At 45.7% G+C, this 26949-nt stretch overlaps 1 protein-coding gene across 1 annotated transcript in view; it reads right to left on the bottom strand.

Annotated features, from left to right (window-relative positions):
• The window catches only part of tmem104 (transmembrane protein 104), a 51806-nt gene that overhangs the window by 15800 nt on the left and 9057 nt on the right, over positions 1 to 26949 (bottom strand). The window contains exons 7-8 of the mRNA XM_041957931.1: positions 21940 to 22039; positions 20588 to 20684 (exon numbers count right to left, since the gene is read on the bottom strand). Of these exons, the coding sequence (XP_041813865.1) occupies positions 20588 to 20684; positions 21940 to 22039 (197 nt within the window). The remainder of the gene's footprint in view (positions 1 to 20587; positions 20685 to 21939; positions 22040 to 26949) is intronic.

Raw genomic sequence — 26949 nt, 5'->3', positions numbered from 1 at the left:
TCACAGACAGGTGGACAGATAAGCAGGCGTCCCAATCCACAGTCCACCAAAAAATTTCAAATCCTCTCGGGACACAACTCTGATTGCCTATCTGGTGCTTTTCTTTATCAACAGCTGCAATCAGAGGCTCGGCTACTGTAGCTCCAATTCCATCAGTTCCCCTCACTCCTCCTCCTTCACGCCTGCAAACTTATTCCCGTCATCCATTTCCCCCCCCTCCCTCCCCTCTCCGTGCCTGCTCAGTTTGACTGGCGTGTGATCTCGGAGGCAGTTGCTCGTGTGCCATTTCATCTGAAGAGGAGGCTGCAGGGTTTCGAGCAGGGACCTCACCCTCCCACCCTGACACACACTTCACACACACCTCTGCGAGGACAAACAAGACGTCAGTTCGGTGTTAGAGAAAAGCAGAGCGGACATGAACGCTCAGACTGTGTCTTCTGATTTGGGACTTCCTTACAGCGAGGAACAATGTTTCGATGCTGCAGAAAATCATTTTAGCAAGAAGGACGAGCATGAAAACGCTGGCGGCGTGGCGCTGTGGATGGAAGTGTCTGGCTGTCAAATGGAATGAAATGCCATTAAATGACCAAATACCTGCAAATCTAATGACATTCCCACCACCCCCGACTGTAGTTCAGTGCTAATTAGTAACTGCTAATATACTAACACACAACCAAACATCACCATCACTGTTATAGATTTATCATACATTTAGCATTCCTTCGCTGTTGCTTTGTAAAGATATATTCCCATTCCTGTGTATTTAAGTTCCCAATCACACTTACTGGACTATGATATGAGTGCATAAACTTTAACGAAACATTCATATAAGCTGTTATATTAGCAGACACGACTGGACGCAGAGATCGGGGAGGTGTGAATAGTCAGGAAGTGTTGGTTGTGCTGATTTAAAGCATCTGAAAGCCCTACAGAGCGCTTCCTCTGCTTGAACTAACTAGACGCAGCTCTTACTTCCACATGTTCCGACGGACAGCTGGGATATCTGCGTGTGTGACAGGTCAGAAATGATTGCCTTTAATTCTGCTGAATAATGACGATGCCCGCGTGTCTGTGTATTAAAAGCATTACCAGCTGTCTTCTTGGCAAAGCGCGGCCTAAGCTCAAGCCAAGCCGGAGCATAAATCTGCAACACCTATCGGAGGCAATGAATGAAGCATTATGAAGAGAGATGTGTCTGAAGGAGAAAGTGAAATTAATGGCAGCTGGCTGACAGACAGCAGCACTGTAGCCCTGAACGTGATGAGTTTAGATTCATCTCAGTTTAAAACCTATTCGTCACACTGAATGAAATTATTGAGTATATGATACTGCAAAAAGACTGAATGCATCTAACTACTGCACCTAACGACCAGCGGAGAACTTTAAGAGCGTTTATCAGTCAAATGTTACTTGGTCAGTTTGGCTCCGAATGAGCGAATGACACAAAAAGAAGAATCAGTTTTCCAATATCTTTGTCTACAAAGCTCCTATTTTAATTTAACCTGCAGTGAATCAGTGTTAAACAGCCAAAATGTGCCGCTTTGTGAATGTGAGAGCAGAGAAACTGGAGGAAAAACACCGACACACGTCAACCCACGGTCAGCGCGGCTGCTGCTGGCTAGCTTACAGCTAACATTTGTACAGTCGGTACATTTTTCTGTTTGGGGCGAATCAACAAAACAACACAGCAATCAAAATGTGCTTTGAATGACAAAAGGTGAAAACTTCCCTCTGTGTATGAATAAACCATTTTCTAAACCTAACCACACATCAGCTCAAACAGTGAGATCTTAACGAAAGGTCGAAATCCAGCCAGGTGTGGCCCAGGTACACGTTTCCCTGAGGGTGAACAGCTCTGAGCCTGTTTGTATGTGGGCACATGGCTGATGAATTTCTCAACAGCTTCTGGACAACTCGTGAATCAAGACTGCACCTCCAACAGCTTATAACATCCCATAAACCCCCAGAACACCCCACGGCCCGAGGGCACCAGCCTGCTCGACTGCATCTCAACAGCAGCAGCAACATAAGAACATCCTGAAAATAAAGAACTGCAACCCACGTTTGCACCAGTGAGATCAGCAGCGATAATGTGGCGCCCGGGCTTTGGATTTCTGACGTTATTATGATTTTTAGTAGCGTATTTCTCTTATTGTAACAGCTGTTTGTAACATCAATCAATCACAGAGGGATTTATTTCCCTACGGCAGCCTCAGGAGACCAGTCTGCATGCAGCCACGGGTCCAGGCGGGCTACATGATAACCCAAACAGAGGTAGAGTCAACACGTTTACATGAGAATGACCACATTTATTATACGGATGAGTGCTGGCTAATGACGGCTAACACACCAGCCATCCAGGATTCTTGACGAAACGCTCGTACTGACCATTATTACAAAGCAAACCTTCATTTTCATGTTGATTTCTAAAAGCTCGATGTGCAATGGCTGAGGCCAATGCTACGTATGAAAGACTTGTAAAGCCACCACGACAGTCCATCAACCAGACAATGAGGACGTAAAGTACGAGACAGGCACGGTCCTCAGGTTCACAGAAAAGAGGAGAAGCCACAGGAAACGGCTTGTAGCGAGGGAGCGCAGTGAAGAATGGAGGAAGCGTGAGTGGGCGAGCGGAACGGCATCTGATGCCATGTGCTGTAGGTGACTCAGACCCCGAGAGCTGGCACGACCACAGCGGAGCAGAGAGGCCGACTGATGGCCGAGGCACGGTCGGCAGGAGATCACACTCCACCGATCCACCTTAAAAAAAAAAAAAACACAAGAAAAAAGCAGCGCTGTTGTGCACGTTCAGTATGATGTGACTGTGAGGACGGAGCAGGAAGCATACAAGAGGTGGGTCCAGTCCAGGTCTGACCCGAGTCCAGGTTTCCCTGTTTCAGCAGTAAGTATTATCAAAGACCTGATTTGCTCCTGTTTGATCTAAACTCAGCACTTCCTCTTTGTGTAGACGTTTCTTGGTAATTTCAGTTTTCACAGCACTGATTCCATTAACAGCAGAGTCGTGTCAAACCTGCTGTTCTGACTCAGTGATTATCCCAAACGCCTCGACGCAATCACTTGCTTTCATTGTGAAGAGCTGTTCAATAAAACAACACTTTCTGCACAGATGTTTCTCAGAGTTGTGGCGAGCTGCTGATCACTGGGCCGAAATTAAAACCTACAAACAATTTCCAACCGACTTCTTCTCCTTGTTTGTAGATTATTTGACAAACAGCTCTGAGAATTTGCAGCATGCATCGATAAATAAATCCATACTTTAGTGCAGCAGTTTGCTTTGAAGGTGGATATAAAGTTCCTGCATAAACACCCAGAGTTTCAGCTGGTCTTTCCTGGCTCCCATAAAGGATTAGAAAAGGCTCAGCGGGGCTCTGTGAGCCACAGTCTGACGAGCCTGCAGCGAGAACACTCTCAGGCACTTCTACCAGGGGACAGAACGGTGAGAACATCAACACATGGAGATTTCTAAACAAAAACTGGGTGACCACTACAGTGTTTGTCCCACACTGCTGCTCCTGCGGTATGGGGGTCATGTATTTTACACTTCAGACCTCCTGATGCGTGAGATGATTGAACACATTCACAGATCTTCATGTACCAAATACAAACGAAGCTGCAGACAGATATATGCAAAGCTACAGGTTAATAAAAACAATCATCATCATTCAGCTAACTCTCTGCTGGATGGTCTCCCTCATTGTGATGTAATTACATTAACACCACACAGCAGAGCTCAGGACCAGGGTCCAGGGTCTGCCTCAGCTGGGAATATGCAGCAGCGTCAGCCAGAGGAAAAAACCGCCAGACAACAAGAGAACAAGAGATGAAAATAACCAGAATTTCATAACGCAGACAGATTGAATGACACTTGGTTCCAATGCATTTATTCATTTAATACTTTGTTCAGGCTGTTCTGGCAATTTCATCTTCTTTTGCTCACAAGGCCAACGTACAGATTTTTTCTTCCTCGCCACAGAAACTGCTTACGTTTCACACTCGGTTTAATAAATGTCTGAATAAACGAAAACAAATTCTGTCAGGAAATAAGTGGCGTGAATCTATTTTGGGCCGACCCCCCCCCCCCCCCCCCCCCCTCCCCCCTCCCTTCCTACCTCCACAGCACACTCATCAACTCTGAGCATTTCACTTGTGACAACAAAGACATTCTTAAAAATCGGCCATTTCTCCTCTGCAGCGTGAGACAACACCTTCGGCTACGGCCACCTCGCTGGCTGCAATCACACACTTCAGTGAAACACAATAAACGGTGAGTCTGAAATGAGAAACTGCAAAGGTGACCAAGGCAGTGATGGATACAAACAGTGAGACCTGTCTTATTACCTGTCTTTGGAGGGTGCAGACTGAGGGTGCATCAGCAAAATACTGAGGAGAAATCTGCATAACCTGCCTGGCACGACAGGTCGTAGCCATTCAGTCCTTTGCAGAAAGCATGGGGGGGTTCATACTGTTAGCAATAAATTATCAGTGTACTTTAACAATGATGGAGAACTTAGGAAGCTAAGCGCTTGGTCCAATTTGTCATGTTGAGGTGAATTTAACTGCAATTTCAGGACCTCAATTAAACTCTAAATTAGGATTTGTGAAATAAACTTCCACACTAGGAAAAACAGACTCCACCTCAACAAGCTGTCTCTCCGTTGCTCTACACCGACGACAGACGACAGCAGGGGGCGAGGTGAGGATGATGAGCTGGGATGTACAAACAGGGAGCGAGTGGAGTTCATTCATTTTATTCATATAATAGTTAAAACTACAGTGAAAAGAAAACAAGATCTGCAGCAGGAGCTAACAGAGGCAGGTGTTTTTACGTGTGCTGTTTGGTGGAGGCGTATTTTGGCCTTCAGGAGACTTTCACCGACTTTTCATTAAACTAATAGATGCAGAAGAAGAAAGTCCTGTAATTACAAATCTACATAAAACAGGCAGCGGACGTTATCCAAAGTTTATCCCCTGATGTGACTTCACTGGTTAGATCAAGGTGCTGCAACCTGAAAGACCGTTTCATCTTCCTTATTTCAAGATTTGTAGGTAAAATGAGCAGTTCAGTAAGTGAGGACATCATCTTCAGTTGTCAACTGTTAATGAGGCAGGAACACATAAACAGTCGATACGACATGAATCATCACCATCTCCTGGGACCCGCTTCGTACAGGCCAATCACAACAAGCGTTTCATCTTCATTCAAACACAACTTTGGCTCTTTGCGGCGACGCCATCGTTGTTTTGTCACCACCTCTGCCGACAATCCTCATCAAAGACCATGACCTGAATCATGAGGAGGCGCATCATCGTTTAATCAAATCAGAGGGTCCAACAACCTAAATCTCTATTTTCCATCTCTTCACATGGCCACTGCTACTGGATCAGAGGTCATCTACTTGATCAGAGGTCGTCCTGGAGGTCCAGGGGGGGTTACGATGAGTCCGGCTGAGGATTCTCGCCGCACGTCATTCACAAACTATCTCACCTTATTCTTCCTGTCAGCTCTCTACTGTCCTCTGTCCAAAGCAGGGAAGACAGTCCTTCTAACAGAATAACTTTTCTCGAACTTCTCCAGCGTCTCTGTGACGCTGCAAAGTTATAATTTGCGAGCAGGAGATTAATGGGGCTTAGATATGGTGAATGATCTCAATTATGGCGAAGAACCGGCACCAACAGGCAAACCGGCCTGTCAATCACTTTCAAAGTCTGCGGAGTAAATAAAGCAGTGTTTTGGATTTGTGCGGATGAGAGAGCGCACAGAGTATGGGAAGCCATTTAATTGGCAATAGATGGCGTCAGTCTGGGCTCAGGAGCCAATCCGCTGGTTTTATTAATCACCACATGCATTTTGTGAGCGTTTCTCCGGAGCCGCGTGTTGCTTCGGCTCTTCATCCATCACAGTTGGGCTACATAAGTCAACCGCTGACCGCCCACCCCATTTAAGTAATTAATCAACATATTTTTCTGTTCTTTTCCGCAGGGTCAGCCAAACACTGCGATGGCACAGATGTCCTCTATTTCTTGGACGTCACTGCAGTGGAATTTATATCCAGCAGAGCCATATGACTGCTTCGTTCGTGGCTGCCAAGCTGTCAGACTCCGCGCTGTGGTGAAAATCACTGTTCAGATTGCTAAACGATTTTGGCTGATGTTTCATCAGACGCGAAGAGGGCTGACGCTAAAAAGACCCAGAGGACGAGCGGAGATCACGCTCGGGAGAAAGTCCAGCGATGGAAATCATAAGTGCCCCGGTGGCTCAGTGCGGTGGTCCAGCCTGGGCACCGATAATCCCCCTCCCACCAACAATCAAACAGAAAGAGGAGGATTATGATTCCCAATCCCCGCAGTCCCAAGATCCCCGGCCATTTGTGTCTGACGTTAAGCTTTATTCCAAACAGATTTCAGACAGACTCGTGCTTCTGCAGGTCATCGTTCACTTTTTCTTTATTACGGGAGATTAGCGAGTTATCGTCGCTGCCATTGTCAGAGCTTCGGAAAGAAAAGGGACACAAAACATTTAAGTAATTATTCCGCTGATTAAGGGAAGCAAAGGGAGGTGGGATGTGATTGAAGGGTAAAGTTCATGTTGATGTATATCAGGCTGTTTCCCAGGATAAACTCCATGCAGATCACGTTGGATTGGGTCCTTTCCTCTATATCAGGGGTCGGCAACCTTTACCACTCAAAGAGCCATTTGGACCCGTTTCCCACAGTAAAGAAAACACTGGGAGCCACAAAACCCTTTTGACGTGTCAAATAAAATAACGCTGCATATAATGTTTTTTTTGCCTTTATACTTTGTGCAAACAAACGATAATGTGCTGCATTTATGAAATAGCTGAACGACTGCAGAGAAAACGAAATGACATTTCTGCGTGCAACAATAACATTTTGAAGTCCGACAAAAACACATTGGGTTGAAGGTACTTTCAAGTAAAATTCTCAATGTCTATTGGAGTCCTTCTTGCATTTATGAAAAAAACACCAAACTCAAATTCTCCACCGGCAGCAAGGTAAAAATACTGTCCACTCTCTGCGTGCCGTCAGTCTTTTACTGACGCGTGCAGTCAGCTGTCAACCTGAATAATAACTAATAGTATAATATACTATTTCACTGAACAATGAAAAAATATGAATATATGCTCAATAATAGGCAATTAAAATATTACTCAAACGTGGTTAATGTGATTTCTGCTCCTGAACCTTGGCGCAGAGCGTCTGCACATCAGCGCTGTGCGCCGTCACCTGCATCTTTACGCTGGATCGTAAACTGTCATCTGTGAGCGCGAGCGATTTGTTTCAAAACGAACAAACTAAAATAAAATACTTTTTAGTTAAATGCTCATTAATTATTTTCGGGAGCCGCATCAGAGGGATGAAAGAGCCGCATGCGGCTCCGGAGCCGCGAGTTGCCGACCCCTGGTCTACATTTACCAACATTTTAAAGCTAAACTCAGTTGGTTTTCTTTTCTTTGCGCTGATGAACGAATGCAAAGTGAATAAATCCATCATCAGTCAGTCATCGTCACCAGCTGAGCTCAATCAGATGCACCTCATCTCACGATCATGGAAAGATGACGACTGCCTCCATCATTAATACTGAAGCTCAACACTACATTTCATAAACACATTCTGTCGTTAGGGGAAGTGGTTTTTACACACCTACTATGATACATTGGAGGAAAATCCTTTTCAGTCATCTTTAATTAATAAGAAACCTCCAACAGAGAGAAACATGTTTTCAGTGACATGAAAACATTTAGCATGATGAACAGTAACACTGGCTCTCCTTAAAACCTTTATAAATACCAGCTTTTAAATTAAATCAACTACAAGATGCATTTCACATGAAAAACACATCTGGACTGTTTCCAGCAGAGCAGCTGCAAAAACTACAACACTGCAAGACCTCTACAACTGCACGCACCATTTCACTTTAATTAAGACCTTGAGTTGAGACCTTGAGTGTGTAAAGTATAGTCAAACAATATATTACTTTTCAACCTCCAGACAGAAATTAAGAAACAGTCCTGGTGTGAACGATCAACAATTTGCTTTTCTGAAAGTAATCTGCAGAAAGAAAGAAAGAAATGAGACCAGTATGCAAAACGCATTTAAATGGCTCACAGTTCTAACGTGCTGCCTGTCTGTGCATGTTCATGACAAAAAAAACAGGCATCAAAGATTAAAAGAAGACAGATTGTTTAGATTTCCAGACGATATTTCATCTTAATGATGCGCAAGAAAATAAAACGCAACTTCAACTATATCATACACACAATGCAATGGAATATTGGATATTATGGGGCCATTCATTGCCTCGGTTGTGACATGTATGATGAAAGACTTGAGGGGGACGTGACCATGGTGGTATGGAATAGAAATGGCATAAAATAGGCCATAAAAGCCCAGGAGATATGTACAAACCCTTATGATAGCAATAACAAGTCAACTGATTCACTGAACACACAGGCAGCAGGGAGGAAAGGGGAGTAAGACAAAGATGAACATGACTGGGGAGGCGGGGGAGGAGGCAGATAATACAGAGGGGAGCGGACGACGCCTGCGAGGCAACACTGCGCAGCTAAAACCATATTGGAACTAGACGTTTGTCAGGATGAAAGAGAGTCCACCTTCAGCATCATCAATCAGCAGCTAACGTCTCCATCGAGCTCACGTAATTAGCATAAATAAATAAATATGAGAATGGATGAATAAAACGATTCGACCAGTCATATTTCAAGAACCAATTAATGACACCAATTAAGACGCACGGTTCCATCTTGCTTCAGATTTCCTTCACGAGGAGAAAATGAAGTGTGGGCAGTTAACCTCGTGTGTGAACGCCGACATTAAGCAGCATCAAACGCGTTATGTTTGCAAAGCGACAGTGTGCCGTAATTAATGACAATTAATAATAAGATGAGCGCTCTTTGGCAAAGAGCGCAGATGATCGCTCAATGAAGCGGCGAGTCAACTGAAATTCAACAATAATTCAGAGAATCAAACAACTGTTTAAAGAAAAACACCAAATATTCACTGGTTCCAGCTTCTTACATGTGCTGTTGTTGTGAATTGAATAACTTCAGGTTTTACATGATGTTTTTTTTTTTTTAAACCATTTCCTGACATTTATAATCAAAAAAGTTATAAAAAATATTGTCAGTGACGAAGAAACCAGCAGGTGAGCTTAACAACAACTGAAGCACATGATAATAATCTGTTTCATGAGGATGAGTTCATCTGTATTTTGAGTGTTATGTTATGTTAATATCTCTGAACATCTCCATTCGTCCCTTATCTGACCGTCTCTGTCAGCTCTGGACGCTGCCCCCCCTCTCTCTGTGTCTCTGTGCTGCCATCAGGGTATATATATTCAACTTACACAAAGACACACATACAGTATACAGATGAATAAATAATACTGTCACTCTCTGAATACGCCTTGCATCCAAAAAACAAGTGAAGCAGATCTCAGGAAAGCAGTGAAGCGGGCTGTGGACGGACTGACAGGCCGAGAGGAAGACGATTCAATCCGCTGGAGGTCCTCCTTCGTCTCCGTCTGACAACATTCTGTACAAGAACCCGACAACCAAGCGCACCAAACATGCTGTTCTGCTCAAATAAGACCTTACAGTGAAGGATGCTGCTGCCCACTCACTGAAAATCTGATTTTTGTAAAATGAGGCCTCATTTTTCTGCAACAAACGCGACCGAAGTGTTTGCACAGTTTTCCACCTTGTGCAGTCAGAAAGAATGAAAGTCAGTACAAGCTAGTTTTACTGATCATGTCATGCAGAGGCACATCTGCAGATGCTGAACTGAACGACTTCCAGCATCGATCAACGCTGGAAGTCTCGTAAAGGTGAAGTAAAATTAGTATGGAAATTGGTATCAGCACCAGTATTTAAAGGAACAGCCAGGCTCGGGTTTAACGCTGCACTGATCCACCACCCCAACCAGACCACAGCAGGGTATAAAGCACAAAGTGCATTTGTGGTGAAGTTACATGACTCAACACCTCAAGAGCAAATCTCTCCCGCTGCAGCACGTCTCCTCCTCGGGAAATGTCTTTTTAATGTTATGTTTACCTCGCTGAGACGCCGGCTCGCAGAGGTCTGAACGCTGTTGCGCAATAACAAGCGCTGCTTTCTCGACCCGCGTCGACAACTGCTGTCGCAGGACGCCTCGTCCACCCGAGCCGATGCACGTCTCGCTGGCGCGGCTGTGCGGCCTTACATACTGTAGATAATAACAGTCTGCTTGGACGATGTCGAGCACCGCCAGTGAGTTTTGGCCTTGAGTGTAAGTGAGTAAATGTAAGTGAGTCAGTCACACATCTACTCGCTTTAGTTAAGAGTTCCTCCTCACAGAAGCCAGCAGGATGCCAGGCGATGTCTCATTCATTCAGGATTCAGGATCATTCCCTCACTTCGTCAGTAAGACAGCTGCCGTGCTGGAGCACTTTGCCTCCAGCACGGCAGCCTGATCACACCTGGACTTGTTAAGAGCTGCAAAGTGCAGCACTTGAAGATCGATAAATCACATTAATATGATGATTATCAAGATCACTGTCAAATTTGTAAGTGGGCATATTGGTTGTTATCCCATTTATTCAGACTTTCCTGAGCTGTACGACAGCACGTAAAGGAAATGTTTTAATGCACCAACAATGCATTAAAACTTCTGACTGCAAGTCTGCATACAAGGACACAACTCATCCACTATGAATGTGCAAAGTCTGGATGAAAACACAAGTAACTGACTGCAGACACAGTGTGAGAAGAAGCTCTTATCTCGAGGAGTGCTAATATCTACGTGACCAGGTTCGAAAATTCACATAAGATCTACAGACAAACTCTCAAAGCGGCTTTCATCTCATTTGCAGTTGGTGAAAAGGAAACACATCCAAGGCATTAGCCTATACTGTTAATTAGGTATGTGGCCCAGGAGACGGCCACGTCTCCGCACGATTAAAGATAGGACTCTAATGAGGGGAAGGAAGACAACTCAGACAAAAGCAGAGGTGGAGGAGGGATAAAGTGAGGGCGGAGAGGCGAGGAGAATGCATCATTGTGCTTCCTGAGACCAAGTGCGGGTCAGTGGATTTAAAAATGTGAAGAGAGATGCAACGCTAACCGAAGCTGAGAGGAAAACAAAGGCTGCAAGGAACGCTTAAAACCACGCAAGCAACCTGACGGAAAAAGCATCGAGGACAGATTTATTCCACAGAAGTGTGAATAAATCCCACCGATCTCACCACCGTCAACCAAAGAATGAGCTGGCTGGACTGACGAATCACACGCCGGCCATCTGCAGTGTGACTGATGCTCCACTAGCATGATTTAAAAGGTCTTTCAACAGGGTCAAAGTCGCTTTTACCTTGGATGTTGTTTACAAGCTCTGAATCAAAATTAAGCAAAGATAATTGAGAAAAACGAAGAAAAGCAGGTTGCAACCTCCGTCGTGTGGCCTGTTTGAGTTCTGATGACAATAACGTGCTTCATAGACACGCAGCAGTAATGACACATACATTAATCATTCACATAACAACCGTGCATATAAACTAATAACTACTGATTGATAATGTGGGAGGAATTTATTTAAAAACACACATTCATTCATTCTGAGAGCGAGAGGACGGCCGCTTGTCAGAGTAAACACTGACGAGCATCCATTCGCTGCAGACTTTATGACTTTGAACAAGCTGCTGTTTCCAAGACATCCACCTAATTAAAAGTCCTAATGTGCAGTTCTGCTCCTCAAAAAAGAACCTATTACACACCTACCCAGGTGAAAATAACGAGCAACAGCACAGAGCCAAGATTTATGACATATCTGGGGAGGAAATGAGAAACGATAATTCGCCTGTGGTTTAATAGGACGATGGCTGTTTCACTCCGCCCATCAGCCCGAGCATTGAAAGAGAGGAGGGGGAGGAGGAGGAGGAGGAAGAGGAGGGAGCTGCATTACAGTACAGGACACTTCCCTCCCAAATTAAACTGATGACAGTCTTTATAAAACAAATAAATCAACAAGGAGGACGTTTTGTGAATATACAACACGTCAAGACGTAATGGAAAAAGATGACGATTGGATGTTTTATTCTCCACTTTGGGGGAGGGCACAACGGGTCAGCGGGCGGCACTTAAGCAGCTGCTCCCTAAGGAGCGACTACGGAGCACATGACCCCACTACCCAATCAGTTCACAGACACTCGAGGTGGACTGAGGGGCGACGAACAGCAGAGAAATCCACAAACACGCAGCCCGACACGTAATGAGCTGAAGGTCAGACGGGGTCTCAACGTGCTCACCTGTGCTGCACATTTCATGGAAATCATGTTAATTTGCCTTCAGCGGGTGAGACCATTCCATCGCGCTGTAGCGTCCTTGTTTCAGATATCGGCTGCAGGTTTGTCTCGCTCATTCCAGACACGACAGAGGAAGAACCTCGTTAAAGCACCAAACGGTCAGATGCAGCACGTTAACTTGATGCTGCTCACAAACAACTAATGGAAGCGTGTATTTGACTGCTGGAAACAGAACAGCGCCGTTCTTTTCCTCTGTATGGCTCCACACAGAGGGGCAACGGGTGGACAAAATAACAGAAACACCTGTCAGCTTCAGCAGTCCAGAATAGATATACAAATAAAATCATAAAAGCCTCAAATAAACTTTTGAACACATTTGTGCATGAAGGAGGGCTGAGGATCTGTCCTCCATCGCTTACACTGAATGCAGAATCATTCTTTCACAGCCGGTATGAACAGGAGGAATGATTACAGCCTCTTTCGATGCTAATGTGGGCAGCGGACTATTGATTGAAGACGCACTTGAAATATTGAGAAGCTACGCTTTAGACGACATCGTCTGTACCGTCCCTCCAGAACGATGCAGAATAAGATGGTCTGACTCTTATCATCACTTGTCTGCACCTTTCAAAACTTACAAGCTGCCATTTAAAAAACAGAGATTTTCATTTTTCATTGCGGTTTTGGTTAAATTTACTACGCTGTTGAGGTTTGGGGACCTTCATCTTTATGTTTACAATAAAAACCACTTAGCTACAGTTAGGAAACAATCAAGGCAATGGTGAAGAGAAGTTAGTGTTGACTTCTGGTAGGAAACAGGAAGCAAACAGCGCTGACCCACTCTGGCCTCTTCTCTTACGCTCTTCAGCGTCAGACTACTTCCTGGAGGTCTTCCTCACTTGAACGTTTGCCAGTTTCTGATGCTGTAGTTCAGAAACACACACACAGACATGTTTCCATCACTTTTGGAGACACAGACATAACCATTGACTTACACTAATTTCCTGGAGACTTAAAATAATCATAACCACTACTTGCTTAACCCTGACCCTGACCTTAACCCACGTCTTCACCCAAAATTTACTCATTTATGTTATTTTGTCCCATAAGGAAGGCCATAATGTGACTGTGCAAACAGATTAATGTTCCCACGACATGAGTAATACACGTTCACAGACACATGCACATACACACACACACACACACACACACACACACGATGCCCTTGAACATGCAGAAGCAGAAGAGATTCTGATCAGACTTTAGCGTGAAGGAGGCTACTACTGTTAAATAAAAGCGGGATGCATGAGTACATTCGTTATCGAGTGCGAACAAGTCGACGTAATGAATCGATGGATCATTCAGTTTATCAGGCTGCAACAAAGTGAGCTGAAAAAAACCCCCAGAAAGGATCCACGGGGCCCATCAGTTATTGCTCCGTGACCTCCACGTCTCCTTGACAACTGCTCCCTCATCACCACACACTCCGGTGCCAGCAGCATCGCGCGTCTCCTCCCCGTCCCGATCCGCTGTTCTGATACAGCTTCCTGCTGTTGCGTGGAGTGGACTCCCCCCATGTGGATCTCAGCTCAAACACTTCTCCCTGCTGCGATAATCTCTATTAAACCATCTGCACTGTCGTCCCCCCGCAGTCACCGCCTCTCGCCTGCAGCATATACCTCCTTAGTGTACGCATCAAACACGAGTCCTTCAGCCGTGGGGAGCAGATCTGCAGCTGATCCAGCTCTTAACTACCTCTGCTCAGTTATTCTGATGCTCTGTGAAGACTCTCAGTCATCCAGGTCTGGTTATCCAAGGAGTCGGTTGAATGTCCCTGAAAACATTTCCTCTCTCATCCACCTCTTATTCTGATATTGGTACTTGAACAGTTGTTGGCCTCAGACAACAAACCAGGCTCAGCAGCCTCCCAGTGAATAGAGCTGGATCAGGACCGAACGACTATAGCAAGTTTTAGTAAAAAGCATAAATTTTCTACTACTCTGGATGCTGGACATTCATCATCCTTCACAAATCAGGAAAGATAAGTTAATTTAAACACAAGATACTTGTGCTCAAAAAGAGGATTCATTCTCAGTGAAGAACCTTGGAGCTCTAATCTGCCTCTATACATGCCAAAGAGCAGTGATTCCTAACACGTCTCTGGGGGTCATCAGGTGGAAACCTCCCTTCAACAGTGTTTCGCCTACTTAGTCCCACTACACCTCCCCCCTAGTGCCAGTTCACACTGCTCCTACACAATCCAAACAGCACTGCCACGTTCAACTGACCCAGAGATGCTCCAGGTAGTGGCCAGTACCGATGCTACCATTTAGCTAATGCTAATGCTAACCGCTAAGAAGAACAGAAGAAGACAATACAGTTCTGATGCTACCATTTAGCTTATGCTACTGCTAAATGCTAACCGCTACCTGTTAGAGGAACAGAAGAAGACAATACAGCTAGATTCACCTATACTGTTAATGCTAACTGCTAGCTGCCAATGCTAACTGCTAAGATACTATAATACTACCACCGCTTTAGCTATTGTTAGCTGAGGTCTCGGGAATCTCTGCTGGAGCTGAACAAAAACCCAGAAAGACCCCACCGCCGCACGGCCGCTTAATCTTTTCAATCAAAGCTGTGTAAAGGGCCAGGATCAACACTGAGAGCTCTGTTATGCAATGGCCTCCATCATCTCTCGTTCACACCCCCAAAGCCGACAAATATTGTCGATACGGGAAGAAAAGCCCTCGGCCGGCAGCGAACGCGAGAATCAATCAGCGGCGCAGCAAATCACGGCCGATTGATCTTCAGAGCTTTCAGGAGCTGCGATGAGGAAAACGGCTGTCGTGACATCCGCCGCCGATCGCGCTGATGTGTGGAGTCAATACTGATTAAGTCATAGATCCGACCTGATGAATTATCTACCAGGCCGCTAATTAGTCCGCCTCTTTGTGAATTCAGCACTTAGGTCTTCATAAATATGACAGCGCCTGCTAGAATGAGAGCTCATTTTGTGGGCTCGCCGCTTCCGAGAGCCAAAAACTGAACATAACGACGCCGGACAGGTCGCCGCGAAGACCCCCAGTGTCCCTACAGGCCGAGCGTCGGCGTCAACGCTGACACTCAGCTGATGTGACTGACACACGATGAAGGAGGAGGCCTGAGGTGGGAAGCTAAAAAGAAAAAGTACTGCCTGAAAACACACTAAATTCAAACATGGCCTGCGTTAGCGTGAGAGACGCGGGTCAGGTGACCTGTGGGAAACTACACAGGTCAAAAAGCTTCCAGCAACAGATGGAAACAAACCACCGGCCTGTTGGAGCAAGTTTCTGCAAATAGTGTCAGCACTGAGAAATGAAGCAAACTGGGTTTCAGGCTGAATGTCCCCTCCTCGTTTCCTTGGAGCGCGTCAGGAGTGCTGTCGGTGAGGTCCAGTCATCTGCACGGGGACAGCTGTTCTCCAGCCTAAAAATAACCCGCAATCTGCTGTCCACTGCGAACAAAGCAAACCAGTCGCTGCGGAGGAGCCGGCTGGGGGAAAGTTGCCAAAACTGTTGAACAGATTCAGCGTGAGATGTAAGAAGTCCAGACAGAAGGGACGCCGACGAATCGGGTCAATGTCAGAAACCTGGCTCAGCTGTAGAAGACGAGATGAAACTGTTTCATCGATCTATTAACCAGCCGGCAGAAATTAATCAGCAGCAGTTCTAATAATCAATTCTGTCAAGTAAAAAACTTTCACTTATATACAGTACACTGCTTACAATACAGTTTCTTTTTTCATTGCATACTCAATAACTTTATTTTGTTTTTAGCCGGACAGAAGACACTTCAAGGCACCAGCTTGTCCCTGGGAAAGAAAATATTAATCTGGTGATTCACAATCACATCTGGGTTGATGAGGCAAACAATCAGTCAAACTTCCACAGGTTGTCAGTGTCCGGCTGTAGGAGAGGAGTCAATGAAAGCTGCGGACAATAACTCATCCTGCAGGACTCCGTCCATCAATACAGCAGCCGCCTTTGTCCAAATCCCTCTGACAGAAACCTCCCTGACTGTCTCATTGCCTCTCTTTCCCTCGCTGCACCAATCACCCACACAGGGATTAAAGCTCTTTACAGCAACACCATAATCAGGCTGCTCTTTAATCTCCCGTCATTTTCTGAACTCTGAAAATGTTACGGCTGCAGTAACGTCTCCGGCGTCGCCCCCAGTGATTCCCCCGGACGCGGCCAAGCAGCTGCGCCATCACACGCCGGACGCCGCTGCAGGTTAGCGCAGGTAATCCCCGCCGCACGTACGGCCCCGCACCGACAGCACCAATCCAATCAGAGGTGAGCGAAAGATTTTAAGATCAGACTCACTAACGAGGTCAAGAAAAATAAAATTATTATACAGGAAAGAACTGAGAAAAACATGCAACTGTCACCATGTGAGCCAATAATAACTTGTCCAGCTCTCAATGTACTGTATATAATATATATATATATATATATATCACACAAGACACAAATGTATGTCATATACACAAAATATCAAGCATAGTGTGAAAGAGTACCATCAGTTTCTTCATTAAAATGTAGAAACGCTTCAGTTTTTCTGCTTCTTAGACATTTACTCTATTTTAAAGAGAATACTGTGAATTTCCATTAAAGTGGGGATGTGTGTGTGTGTGTGTGTGTGAACTATAGATGTATTTAGAAAATGCAGCAGTCAGGAGGTGTTTGGATACTGTAGGAGCCATGAATGAGTTTGAAGGGATTTTCTAGGTGTGTTGGTAGAAATATTGGTTTTGTTATTGTTTAGGTTTGTGTGATTCTGTTCATGAGGGAATATGTAGGTCAGGTGGATGTGGGCGGGGATATTAAGTTAACATAAGCACCTGCTCACCTTTTTTTTGGAGTGTGTGGCTAGAGAGCGAGGGAGAGTGAGCAGGGTCGCCATATTTTTGTTGACCGCTATTTCCTTGATCACTGTGATCACTTTAATTATGAGTTTGTGCACGATATAATAAGTTGATCATTCTTTTCCGTAAATAAAACTGTAAAATATGTTTTCGTATTTCAGTGATTTTTTTCCGTTAAGCGCGTCAAACAATTGGAAGGCCCGGCCTCAGCCTCTCAGCGACTCTTTGTTCTTAGAAGTCGCTATAGATACTATAACATGTCGAAATAATACGAAATCTGCTGTTTTGTACTGAAAAATGGAGATTTTGCCTTTTTTTTTTGGAAAGTATGTGATTTCCACAGACTGTTAGCTCGTTTCAGCGTCTTTAACATTTAGCTCTCTCCACATTGTTTTACATGCTGATGGGGTTGCAATATTTCTAGGAGTATTCTTCATATTTGCTTCACATACTTGTAAATATGTTTGAAACACGTCACCGTTGTGTAATTCGCCTCACGCTCCCCTCCCCATTAGGATCCCAGTGAACGATGAGCCCCTGCTTTGTGCTCATTTATTTGCTGTTATTAAGTCGGGGATGGTTTCTTGTTCCCTGCTCCTACATATTGTCTGTTCTTTTAAGTCTATTTTTCAGCTGGCAATTTTGAGCATGGCTTCACTGACTGACCCCCCTGAAACTCTGCACCCCTGGAAGACCCGAGCGAAAATAGTCCGTTACAAAAACAGACTCTCGGTTCAATACTGTGGAAGAAGGGCACGTTGTCCTTCCAGCTCAGCTCACCATGTAACTCTGAGAATACAAAGGAGCGCAGGTGGACCCCGGGCGGGGCGGGTTGCAATGGCTCTTTCCACGGGGGTAGAGCACAGCTGATGAGAAACGGTCAATTATTTATACTCATCATTGAGAGTCTGGGCAGTGTCTTCAGGCCAGAGCCCCTGACCCTGTGAAGGCACAGATACAGAGAGGAGGGACAGTCCACCTGCAGGACAGGATCCAAACAGGACCTGCTGAATGTTTCATCACAGCGCAATGAGTTCTGATTTATTTAAGGAGAGGTCAAAAAGAAGCTTTCCAGCACAAAGATACGTAATAATAACCTGGATGTGATGTATAACAGACAAAAACAATCATGAGGGGACTGAAGGTGTTCCTCAGCCGCAGGTGAAACTCATTCAGCTTTTCAGCTTTAGAAAGTTCATTCATCGGCTTCTGATTCGCTGAGACTCAAAGTGCACGGCAGAGAGGAAGCGGCTGGTTAAACTAATGAGAAGTTATGATTGTGACATCAGAATTTCATCATGTCTGCAGAAAATATTCATTAAAAGCGTATCAGCAGGGACGCGTCTGATCCCGTCCGTCGATGCCGACCTCATCAGAACTGATCCGCGCTCAAGCAGCGTCTGTTCGGGTCCGTTCATCTGCCATCGCTGATACTTCCTGCATGTGTTTAACAATTGATGCATTTCAGAGTGAAGGAAGTCGGAACCGCTGATACGGATATTCTTGATCAGCTAACGTTCACAAAGTTCTTAATTCATCGCATTTTGACTCTGATGAACTCATTAGAGTTAAAACATTAGTTCGTTTGTACAACTGAAGGGCAAGAGACATGCAGAAAAACTGCGTTGCAGGTGATAGACAGGCCCAAGGCGATGCTTCTGAGTTTAATGTATTGTAACCCCCCAGTTTCATAAACAGCATCACACAGAAAGGGGTCAGATTTTGGTACTGGAGCATTACTTTCCAAGTCCAAACACGCCATGTATCAGTGTGGTTGGAGGAAAATTTCAGATCAGTGCGTCCCTACTCGCAGTGGCGTGCACAGAGGGGGGGCAGGGGGGGGGCAACCCCCCCCCCCCCCCCCGCGGCCCAGTTCTTGAAAAACGCGCGCTAAAGTGTCCTCTTGGGAGCCAAAACACGCGCTAAAGTGCCCTCTTGGACTCCAAAACGCGTGCTAAAGTGCCCTCTTGGGAGCCAAAACGCGTGCTAAAGTGCCCCCTGGGAGCCAAATCGCGTGCTAAAGTGCCCTCTTGGGCGCCAAAACGCGTGCTAAAGTGCCCCCTGGGAGCCAAATCTCGTGTTAAAGTGCCCTCTTGGGCGCCAAAACGCGTGCTAAAGTGCCCCCTGGGAGCCAAATCTCGTGTTAAAGTGCCCTCTTAGATGCCAAAACGTGCTCTAAAGTGCCCCCTGGGAGCCAAATTGCGTGTTAAAGTGCCTTCTTAGATGCCAAAACGCGCTCTAAAGTGGCCCCTGGGAGCCAAAACGCGCTATAAAGTGCCCCCTGGGAGCCAAATCTCGTGTTAAAGTGCCCTCTTAGATGCCAAAACGTGCTCTAAAGTGCCCCCTGGGAGCCAAATTGCGTGTTAAAGTGCCTTCTTAGATGCCAAAACGCGCTCTAAAGTGGCCCCTGGGAGCCAAAACGCGCTATAAAGTGCCCCCTGGGAGCCAAATCGCGTGTTAAAGTGCCTTCTTAGATGCCAAAACGCACTCTAAAGTGCCCCCTGGGAGCCAAATCTCGTGTTAAAGTGCCCTCTTGGGCGCCAAAACGCGTGCTAAAGTGCCCCCTGGGAGCCAAATCGCGTGTTAAAGTGCCCTCTTGGACGCCAAAATGCGTGCTAAAGTGCCCTCTTCAGTGGCGAGGACACGCTATATGTGCCCTTTTTTTCCTTTCCGCCCCTGCCCTTTAAAAAGTCTGTGCACGCCACTGCTGTTGGTAAAACTGGTAAAACTATTGTGTCGTGTTGCGGATCTGTTTCCCTGCGCGGCCACGATGAAACAGGAAAATGAGTCTGCAAAACTGCAAGTGTGAACAAACTGACCAGAGATTACAAATCAGCATTATTTCAATTTGCTTACATACAGCAAGAGGCTCATCCCCGAGGAGATAAAGGGGAAGAGTTAATTTATTGGCAAATTATTTGTGTCTGCTCATCCTATTAAATATGAGCGAGGATGGGAAACAGAGAGAGAGAGAGAGCGCAGGGGTGAGGGAGGCTAAGAAATTATACAGGAGGAGATCAGCACATCTATCACTGTCGCCGCGCAAAGTTAAAGCTCGAGTGGAAATCACAGAGTTCGGCTTGTTCGAGACTTCAAGGGCACGCGCTCATTTCCTGTGGGCTGCGGAGCCGGATGGTCCGGGGAAGTTTCAGCCAGCGAAGGATTCAGAGGACGCGAGATGTCGTCAGCGCTGCGCGTGACATCACGCCTCGTTCGTACAGAGATAAAAACATCTGGGCAGGATGTAAACTGACGCGTTAACAGCAGATTCACCGCTGAAGGAGAACTCCCCCCTGAAAACAAGCTGGACCCTTTCCTTTGAGAAAGTAGGACTTTACACTTACCAGAAACACCCGGTAGGCATCTTTCCTCGTGACGGACCCCCAGCAGGGGTCTGTGTCGTTGTACTTCACACTTCCAGCACTGCAGGAGTGGTTCCCACTGCACAGGACAGACAAACAGAGTTAATGTTTAGTGAAATGTTTGAGTTACACTTCATGAAACGCACATAAACATAAACTGCATCGCTGCTGGTGACAGACTGAGCTCCAGTGAAATCATCTGGCTCTGTCCACGCTGCTAACAAGTCTGCAGTTTGTGCCTTCAGGCGAAGTTAACCGCTTCTGAAGTCTCAGTTACATCTCACATTTACTCTCGCTGGAAGGTTAACAACATTTGGACCGCAGCGGAGGAGAGTTTAATACGATAAGACAGTGTCAGTGTGCCACTGCTGCGCCTCAGGACAGGATGAGAGAGGCCCGCTTTGTCACAACTACAATTAACAGAAGAAGAAGACGGAGTTTACAGAGACGCAAAATCACAACAGTGATTCTATTATTGGAAATTAATACACTGCAACAGGAAATGAAGCAAACTGAAAAGGGACCTTTCAAACACTAATTGCAAGTGCGGAACGTTTGTCTCCCCCTTCTGGCAGTGAGAGTAACTACACAAACACTGCTAACACGTCCTCCTGCAGCTGTCTGTTAGGCAAGGAACTTCATGACGCGGGTCGAGCTTGGATGCTCGTTTACATCAGAAAATGCATTTTGTTCTCTCACTTTTTTTGTCCACACTATAGCAAAAACAGAAAACTGTCTCCAGACCAGAAAAATACCAAAATATCAGCCTCATGCAGATATCTTTTCAGTGACGACCTGCTAACGCTGGCAAAATTCACCCGCAGACTCTAAAGAGCAAAGTCAGAAAAACCTTTTAGAAACTGCTTGAAACTATCAAAACCATCACTGTCAGAAACTCTAACCGTCACCATCCTTAATCCTCCTGAAATAACACTAAAGAGGGAACGGCTATTTCTGTGGGGCAGAGTCTGTAACTATATGAAATACCTTATTCTCACCCAGCCTGGCCCGTGGACTTGCAATAAAAATCTGTCTGGAAGCAGGTCAACATGACACGGAGGCCAGCAGCGGCGGTGCGAGTCAGCAGCCTAAAGGCCTCTGTCACCACAGCTTTATTGTCTTAATCTGGAGTTCAGAGGGTGACAATGGGACCAAAGTGTGGGAGCAGGGGAGCCAATGAGCTGAAGACAGGGGCGCTCTGCCTCGCCAAAATGGAAAGAAGAAAATGTTCCAAACGTTCTTCAAGGGGGAGCAACCATAAAATCTATCCATATATAACTTATATTTCACGATAAAGCTGAGAATGAACGTGATGTGTGAGTGTTTTGTCTTACCAGGCGACTTCCATCAGTGATATGGGCACAGCGGCTGCGTAGATGGCCAGGTCTCCGTACAGATACACTATGATGCAGATGTAGAACATGTTGACGCCAACTGAAAGACAGAAATGAAGAGAAGACCTCAGCGACGTTTGCCAAGTTTGTCGGCGTGAGGAAAATCAACAGATTCTTAAAGTAACAGGAGGTGAAGAGGTGACCGGCAAACACATTTCTCATCTTCATCGGCCGTCCAAACACTTCATCGTGAGGCAGAGTTGATGGATGCGTCTCAAACTTGACCACTGTGGTGCCACGTCTATTAAAATGCACTCTAATCCACACCTCCGCTCATCTCATCCCTCCATCCCCTCCCTGGGACAGCAGCCTGTGAGGCAGCGCCACCTCTGATTGGTCCAATGAAAATATTAACAGCATTAATTAAAACACCAATCACACACCATGAAGGAAAATGTCCTCGTCAGCCTTTACTCTCAAAGCGGCGAGCTCTGAACCGCCCGCCCTTTCCTTTTCAGCCGCCACGCGACCGGCCGGCTCGACCCGGGACGAGATCGAGGGCTTTAACCAGCAGACAGATCGCCACGTCGACCCGCACATCCATCACCTCTCAGAAGGAGGTTCAACCGTCCAACTGGACCCCTCAGCTAATTCATTACTGACAAGGAAATTAGAGCACGGAGTCCATTAAAAAGAAATAAAACGTGACACATTTACAGCGCTGCAGACCTCGCTGGTTCTCTTCTGAGTTAAAGTCTGAGGGTTCACATCAAAGCTGTGATACAAGCTGAAAGCACGAGGAATAAACAAACATCCAGCTAGCTGTAAGAAAAGCTGCTAACTGATTCAGAGCCAGCATTAGAGACAAAATCTGAGATTCTCTTCTAGAGCTGCGATCAACCTTTATTTTCATTATCAATTAATCTGACGATTATTTTCCTGATTTATCAGTTCATTAACCTAAAAAAACACGACATTACTCCTCTGAATGCTGGTTTTGTCTGACCGACAGTCCAAAATCAGTGAAAAGTCAGACAAAAGCAGCAAATCCTCACAATTAAGGAGCTGGAATTAAAGAGTTTTTACATTTTAAAATAACTTCCGGATTATCAGAATGGCTATTATTCCACTGATTTATTGACGAATCATTTCAGCTCTGCAAAGCCTGCACATGGGCTGATGTAATGCAACTGTCTGAAATACTGAATTCTCTTCAGTTTATTTTGTGCCAGGCCCCCTTATTACACTCCCAACGCTCATGTTCGGAAGGCCGGATCAGAACTGGGCCACTTTTCAGCCGAGTCGCCGTGTTTGATGAGTGGTTTTTAGGGCAGTTTGTGTATAAACCAGAACCGTGTTGGTATACAAGACCAGTAAAGCACAGTTTGTCTCGACTGTCTCTGTTTGAAGAGAGTCCAATCAAAAGTAGCACAAAACAAGAGCGATTTAACTCATTACAGAAACAGAAAGTCATATTAACAAACATTTTACTGGCTCTGCTTAAAAGTCATAATACGCCTTCGTCAATGAAAGCATTAATCTGCAGTGAACGAGGCAACCAGCACAGTTTACTGCAGTGAGGGAAGATTTTAAAATCTTATGCTTCAGCCTTTCAACGTAATCAATATTCTGAAAAAGATGCAAGTGATGTGAAAAGTGTGACGTGACCAATTTCATGAACTCAGAGAACTTCAGTTTCCACTTCCTCTCATTATTTCTACCTTTGAAGTTTGTTCTCTGTCCGGCTGTTCGATGAGGAACGCTTCAGATTTGTGATTCCTCACAGTGCTCGTCATTTCTCAATTCCTCAAAACACGGTGTCTGTACTGAAATTCGGCTATCACATCTTCATTAGCAGAGTTTCAAACAATAAACAGGCCGACAAGACGAGCGCGGCTGCTTTTGGACGCTTCAGCTTCTTGCATGCACCCACAGTACAGCAAAGCAGCTCTGCAGTGAAGCAGCTGATGACATCTGATGGACACTGGGACTAAGACAACACAGTATCTGGGCTATACAGGGTTAAGGAAGAGGAAGAAGAAGGAAAATTAATTCTTCCTCAGTCTTATTTCCCACATCGTCGGCCGGAGAGACAAGTCCTCCTCTCCCGTGGCAGCGTTGGACGAGGCGTATTCGTGTCCCAGCGGCAGACAGCGGAAGCGGGACGGACTGTACTCGGCTGCCGCTGTCAGTAAGCGATAGCGAGGCGAGAGCTCTGCATGACCACAGGGATGCAGGCCTTCACGGCACTGGAACTAATTTTTCCCAATTACCCAGAGCCACAGGCAAAAACGCCAGAAAATGGGTCTTCACGTAGGAGCCCGGTCTCTCATGTAGCTGTGAAACGCATCACGATCCATCATCGCTTCGCTTCTGACTGACAGCGGCTGACAACCTCCCTGTGAGCAGCTGCAGAAAAAACGGGGGCCGCTATTTAGTGCATAATGTGGGACCTCATACACGTTTAACAGTCGGGATTTAATACTGTACATTACATAACAGGAACGAATCACACGTTATTTAACATCCCATTATAAACAGCCCGCTCTCCTGTAAAGTGGGTTTCATGGTCACAAATAAGTCATCAGAACGCGTCGCATTGAAAGCCGCTGAGATAACGAGCAGGAGAGAGAGCTTTAACTTTCAATTTCACCTCATTAACTGTTCTAATATTCCAATTCTGCTTCTTGTGGGAATATCTGAAGACCTGAGATTACAGATGCTCACAGATCAAATCTAAACTGAGCGAACCCCTCAGGCGACGACACCATGAACAATACGTCCCTAAAAATAAGCAAATAGGACAGTTCAGAGTAAGAAATGACCACTTTAGGTCCAACTCATGAACAAAACGTCTGTGTGATGCAGGGAACACAGTTAACCTCCCTGTCAGGACACGACAACAATAAATCAGCATCAATCACATTACAGCTGCAACTGACGATCACTTTCACTATTGATTAATCCGTCAATTATTTTCTCCGTCAGTCGATCTGTACAAAAACCAAAAACAGAAAAATCTGCATCGCAGTTTCTTCCAGCTCAGTTTGATCATTAAAACCAGAACATCTGAAAATCTTCACCCGTCAGCACCCTCTGGTGGACAAACAGTGTAACGGCACATTTCCGCCTGATGTTCCATGTCTTCTTGTTTCACATCTTCTTCAGGATTTGAGCAGACATCTGCTTGGTGAATGCCACTTACAAATGGTAATATGATCTAGATCATCTAGATTAAAAACATGCAAACACACCTTGAAATGAGTTTCTCGTATCTTACAACATCTGAGCTGCCTCTACTCTCTCCCACAGCTCCTCATACAGTCTGCCCCTGACCATCAGTTAACCATCAGTTGACCATCAGCTAACCCTAACCCTGAAAGGACTGAACAGATATCAGAGTTAGCAACATAACAGGCCTCACTTGGCAGCGGTGGCTTATGGGAAACGATCGGGCTGCGAGCTGAAGCAAACACGTCCATTTATCTTCCCAGTGGCTCAGGCGCTTTTCATTTTACCCGTGCTCTCAATGCTCAAGTATGACATTTAAGTAAAAGTCAGTGAAGTATTAAAAATGGATGTGGCCATGTTTGGCTCTCATTAAAGACAGAGGCCCGGGTTACAGCGCAGTAAATTAGTATTCGTCGCCACGGCCCTCCGTATGTCAGGGGAAGGACGGCTCACGCTGAAGAAACAATCCTGCTGTTTGCATAGCCGCCATGTTAGCCACCACATCACATCCCATCACTTCACAGAGGTAAGAAAAGCTGAGACGCTGATGCAAGGACCGCCCTCTGTTAGTCTCTCCCTCTGTGACTTTAGCCAAAGTCGTCTTCTAATCAACTTTCAAATCATCAATGTGAAGGTTATAGTAACACCTTTCCACGGCGGTGCAGATAAACCAGCCCCCATCAACATTCCTGTCAGCGGCTACAGGTCAGGCTGATACGATACCCATGGCCTTATTCCAAGCCTGCCTCACCGCCGCCGCCATGTCAATTTCAGTCCAGGAGGAAGTCAATGCCCTCCAAGAGTGCCTCCTCAACAGCAGGAGAGACATCTTTTAATTGCCTGCAAAGGTGCTGAGCAGAAAGACGGCGTGCAATCGTGCCTCCAGGTAATTATCAGCGCAGAGTGGGCACGTGGTGTCAACCTCCGTCGTCCTCGTGTCGCTTAATGGACTTGTTCGACAGAGCTGAATACAACTGTCAGTCCAGGCTGCGGTTTGTCCTCAGCTGATTTCATTTTGCTCCACTTTCCAAGAAAGAAGTTAGCACATGTCAACATCTGGCCCCTCACTCCCATAATCCCTTGTGATTTAAGATTGTTTCCTGGGGTCGCTTTGAATTAAGCTATCACAAACTGCACGGAGGAAAACTGAGGGTTTTTAGGCATTTTGGCAAAAGTGCAAACACTCTGCATGTGTAAAGGAATAGCTTCTAATGGCCTGACTGTGTTTATTCTAACTGAACACGGACCAACAGGTAAGGCTCAAACGAACAGTTATTATGATGATCAATGAATCTGCTGGTTTGTATCTCCATTACTTGTCTGCTCTTAAAATAACTTCCATCATCCAACAAACACTCAAACGATTTTTAACTTATTAACACAGACGACAAACAAAACCTGGAAATAATTGCTTTCCCGCCGCCCACTGAGGCCGTTATAACAGGTATGAGCACTGATTTGCAGCTGTGATTGTGTGTAATGCAACCCTTAGTCCACAGCCGAGTATCAAGACCTGGACTGAGAGCTGGACTTGTTCTCAGATCAGATCCTGATTAATACGTGGTCAAACCTCTTTAGTTGCAGCTTGTGCTTGTGCTACATGCTACACTGCCAACTGGGGACAGCAGGGTGAAAGCGAGCAGGCCGGTGCTGTCAGGACAGACAGAAGAGCCGCGTCTCCCCGTCCCTCGTTCAGCATGTGCCGGGACTCGTGCCTCTCTGATTCATTTCTGATTAGAGTCACCGGGCAGCTTTCCCACAGCATGTGGAGAGAGCGAA

The sequence above is a fragment of the Chelmon rostratus genome, chromosome 17 (genome assembly GCF_017976325.1).
Source record: "Chelmon rostratus isolate fCheRos1 chromosome 17, fCheRos1.pri, whole genome shotgun sequence".
Classification (NCBI taxonomy): Eukaryota; Metazoa; Chordata; class Actinopteri; order Chaetodontiformes; family Chaetodontidae; genus Chelmon; species Chelmon rostratus.
Note: the sequence above shows the minus strand (reverse complement) of the source record. Positions and strands in the feature narration are given on the sequence as shown.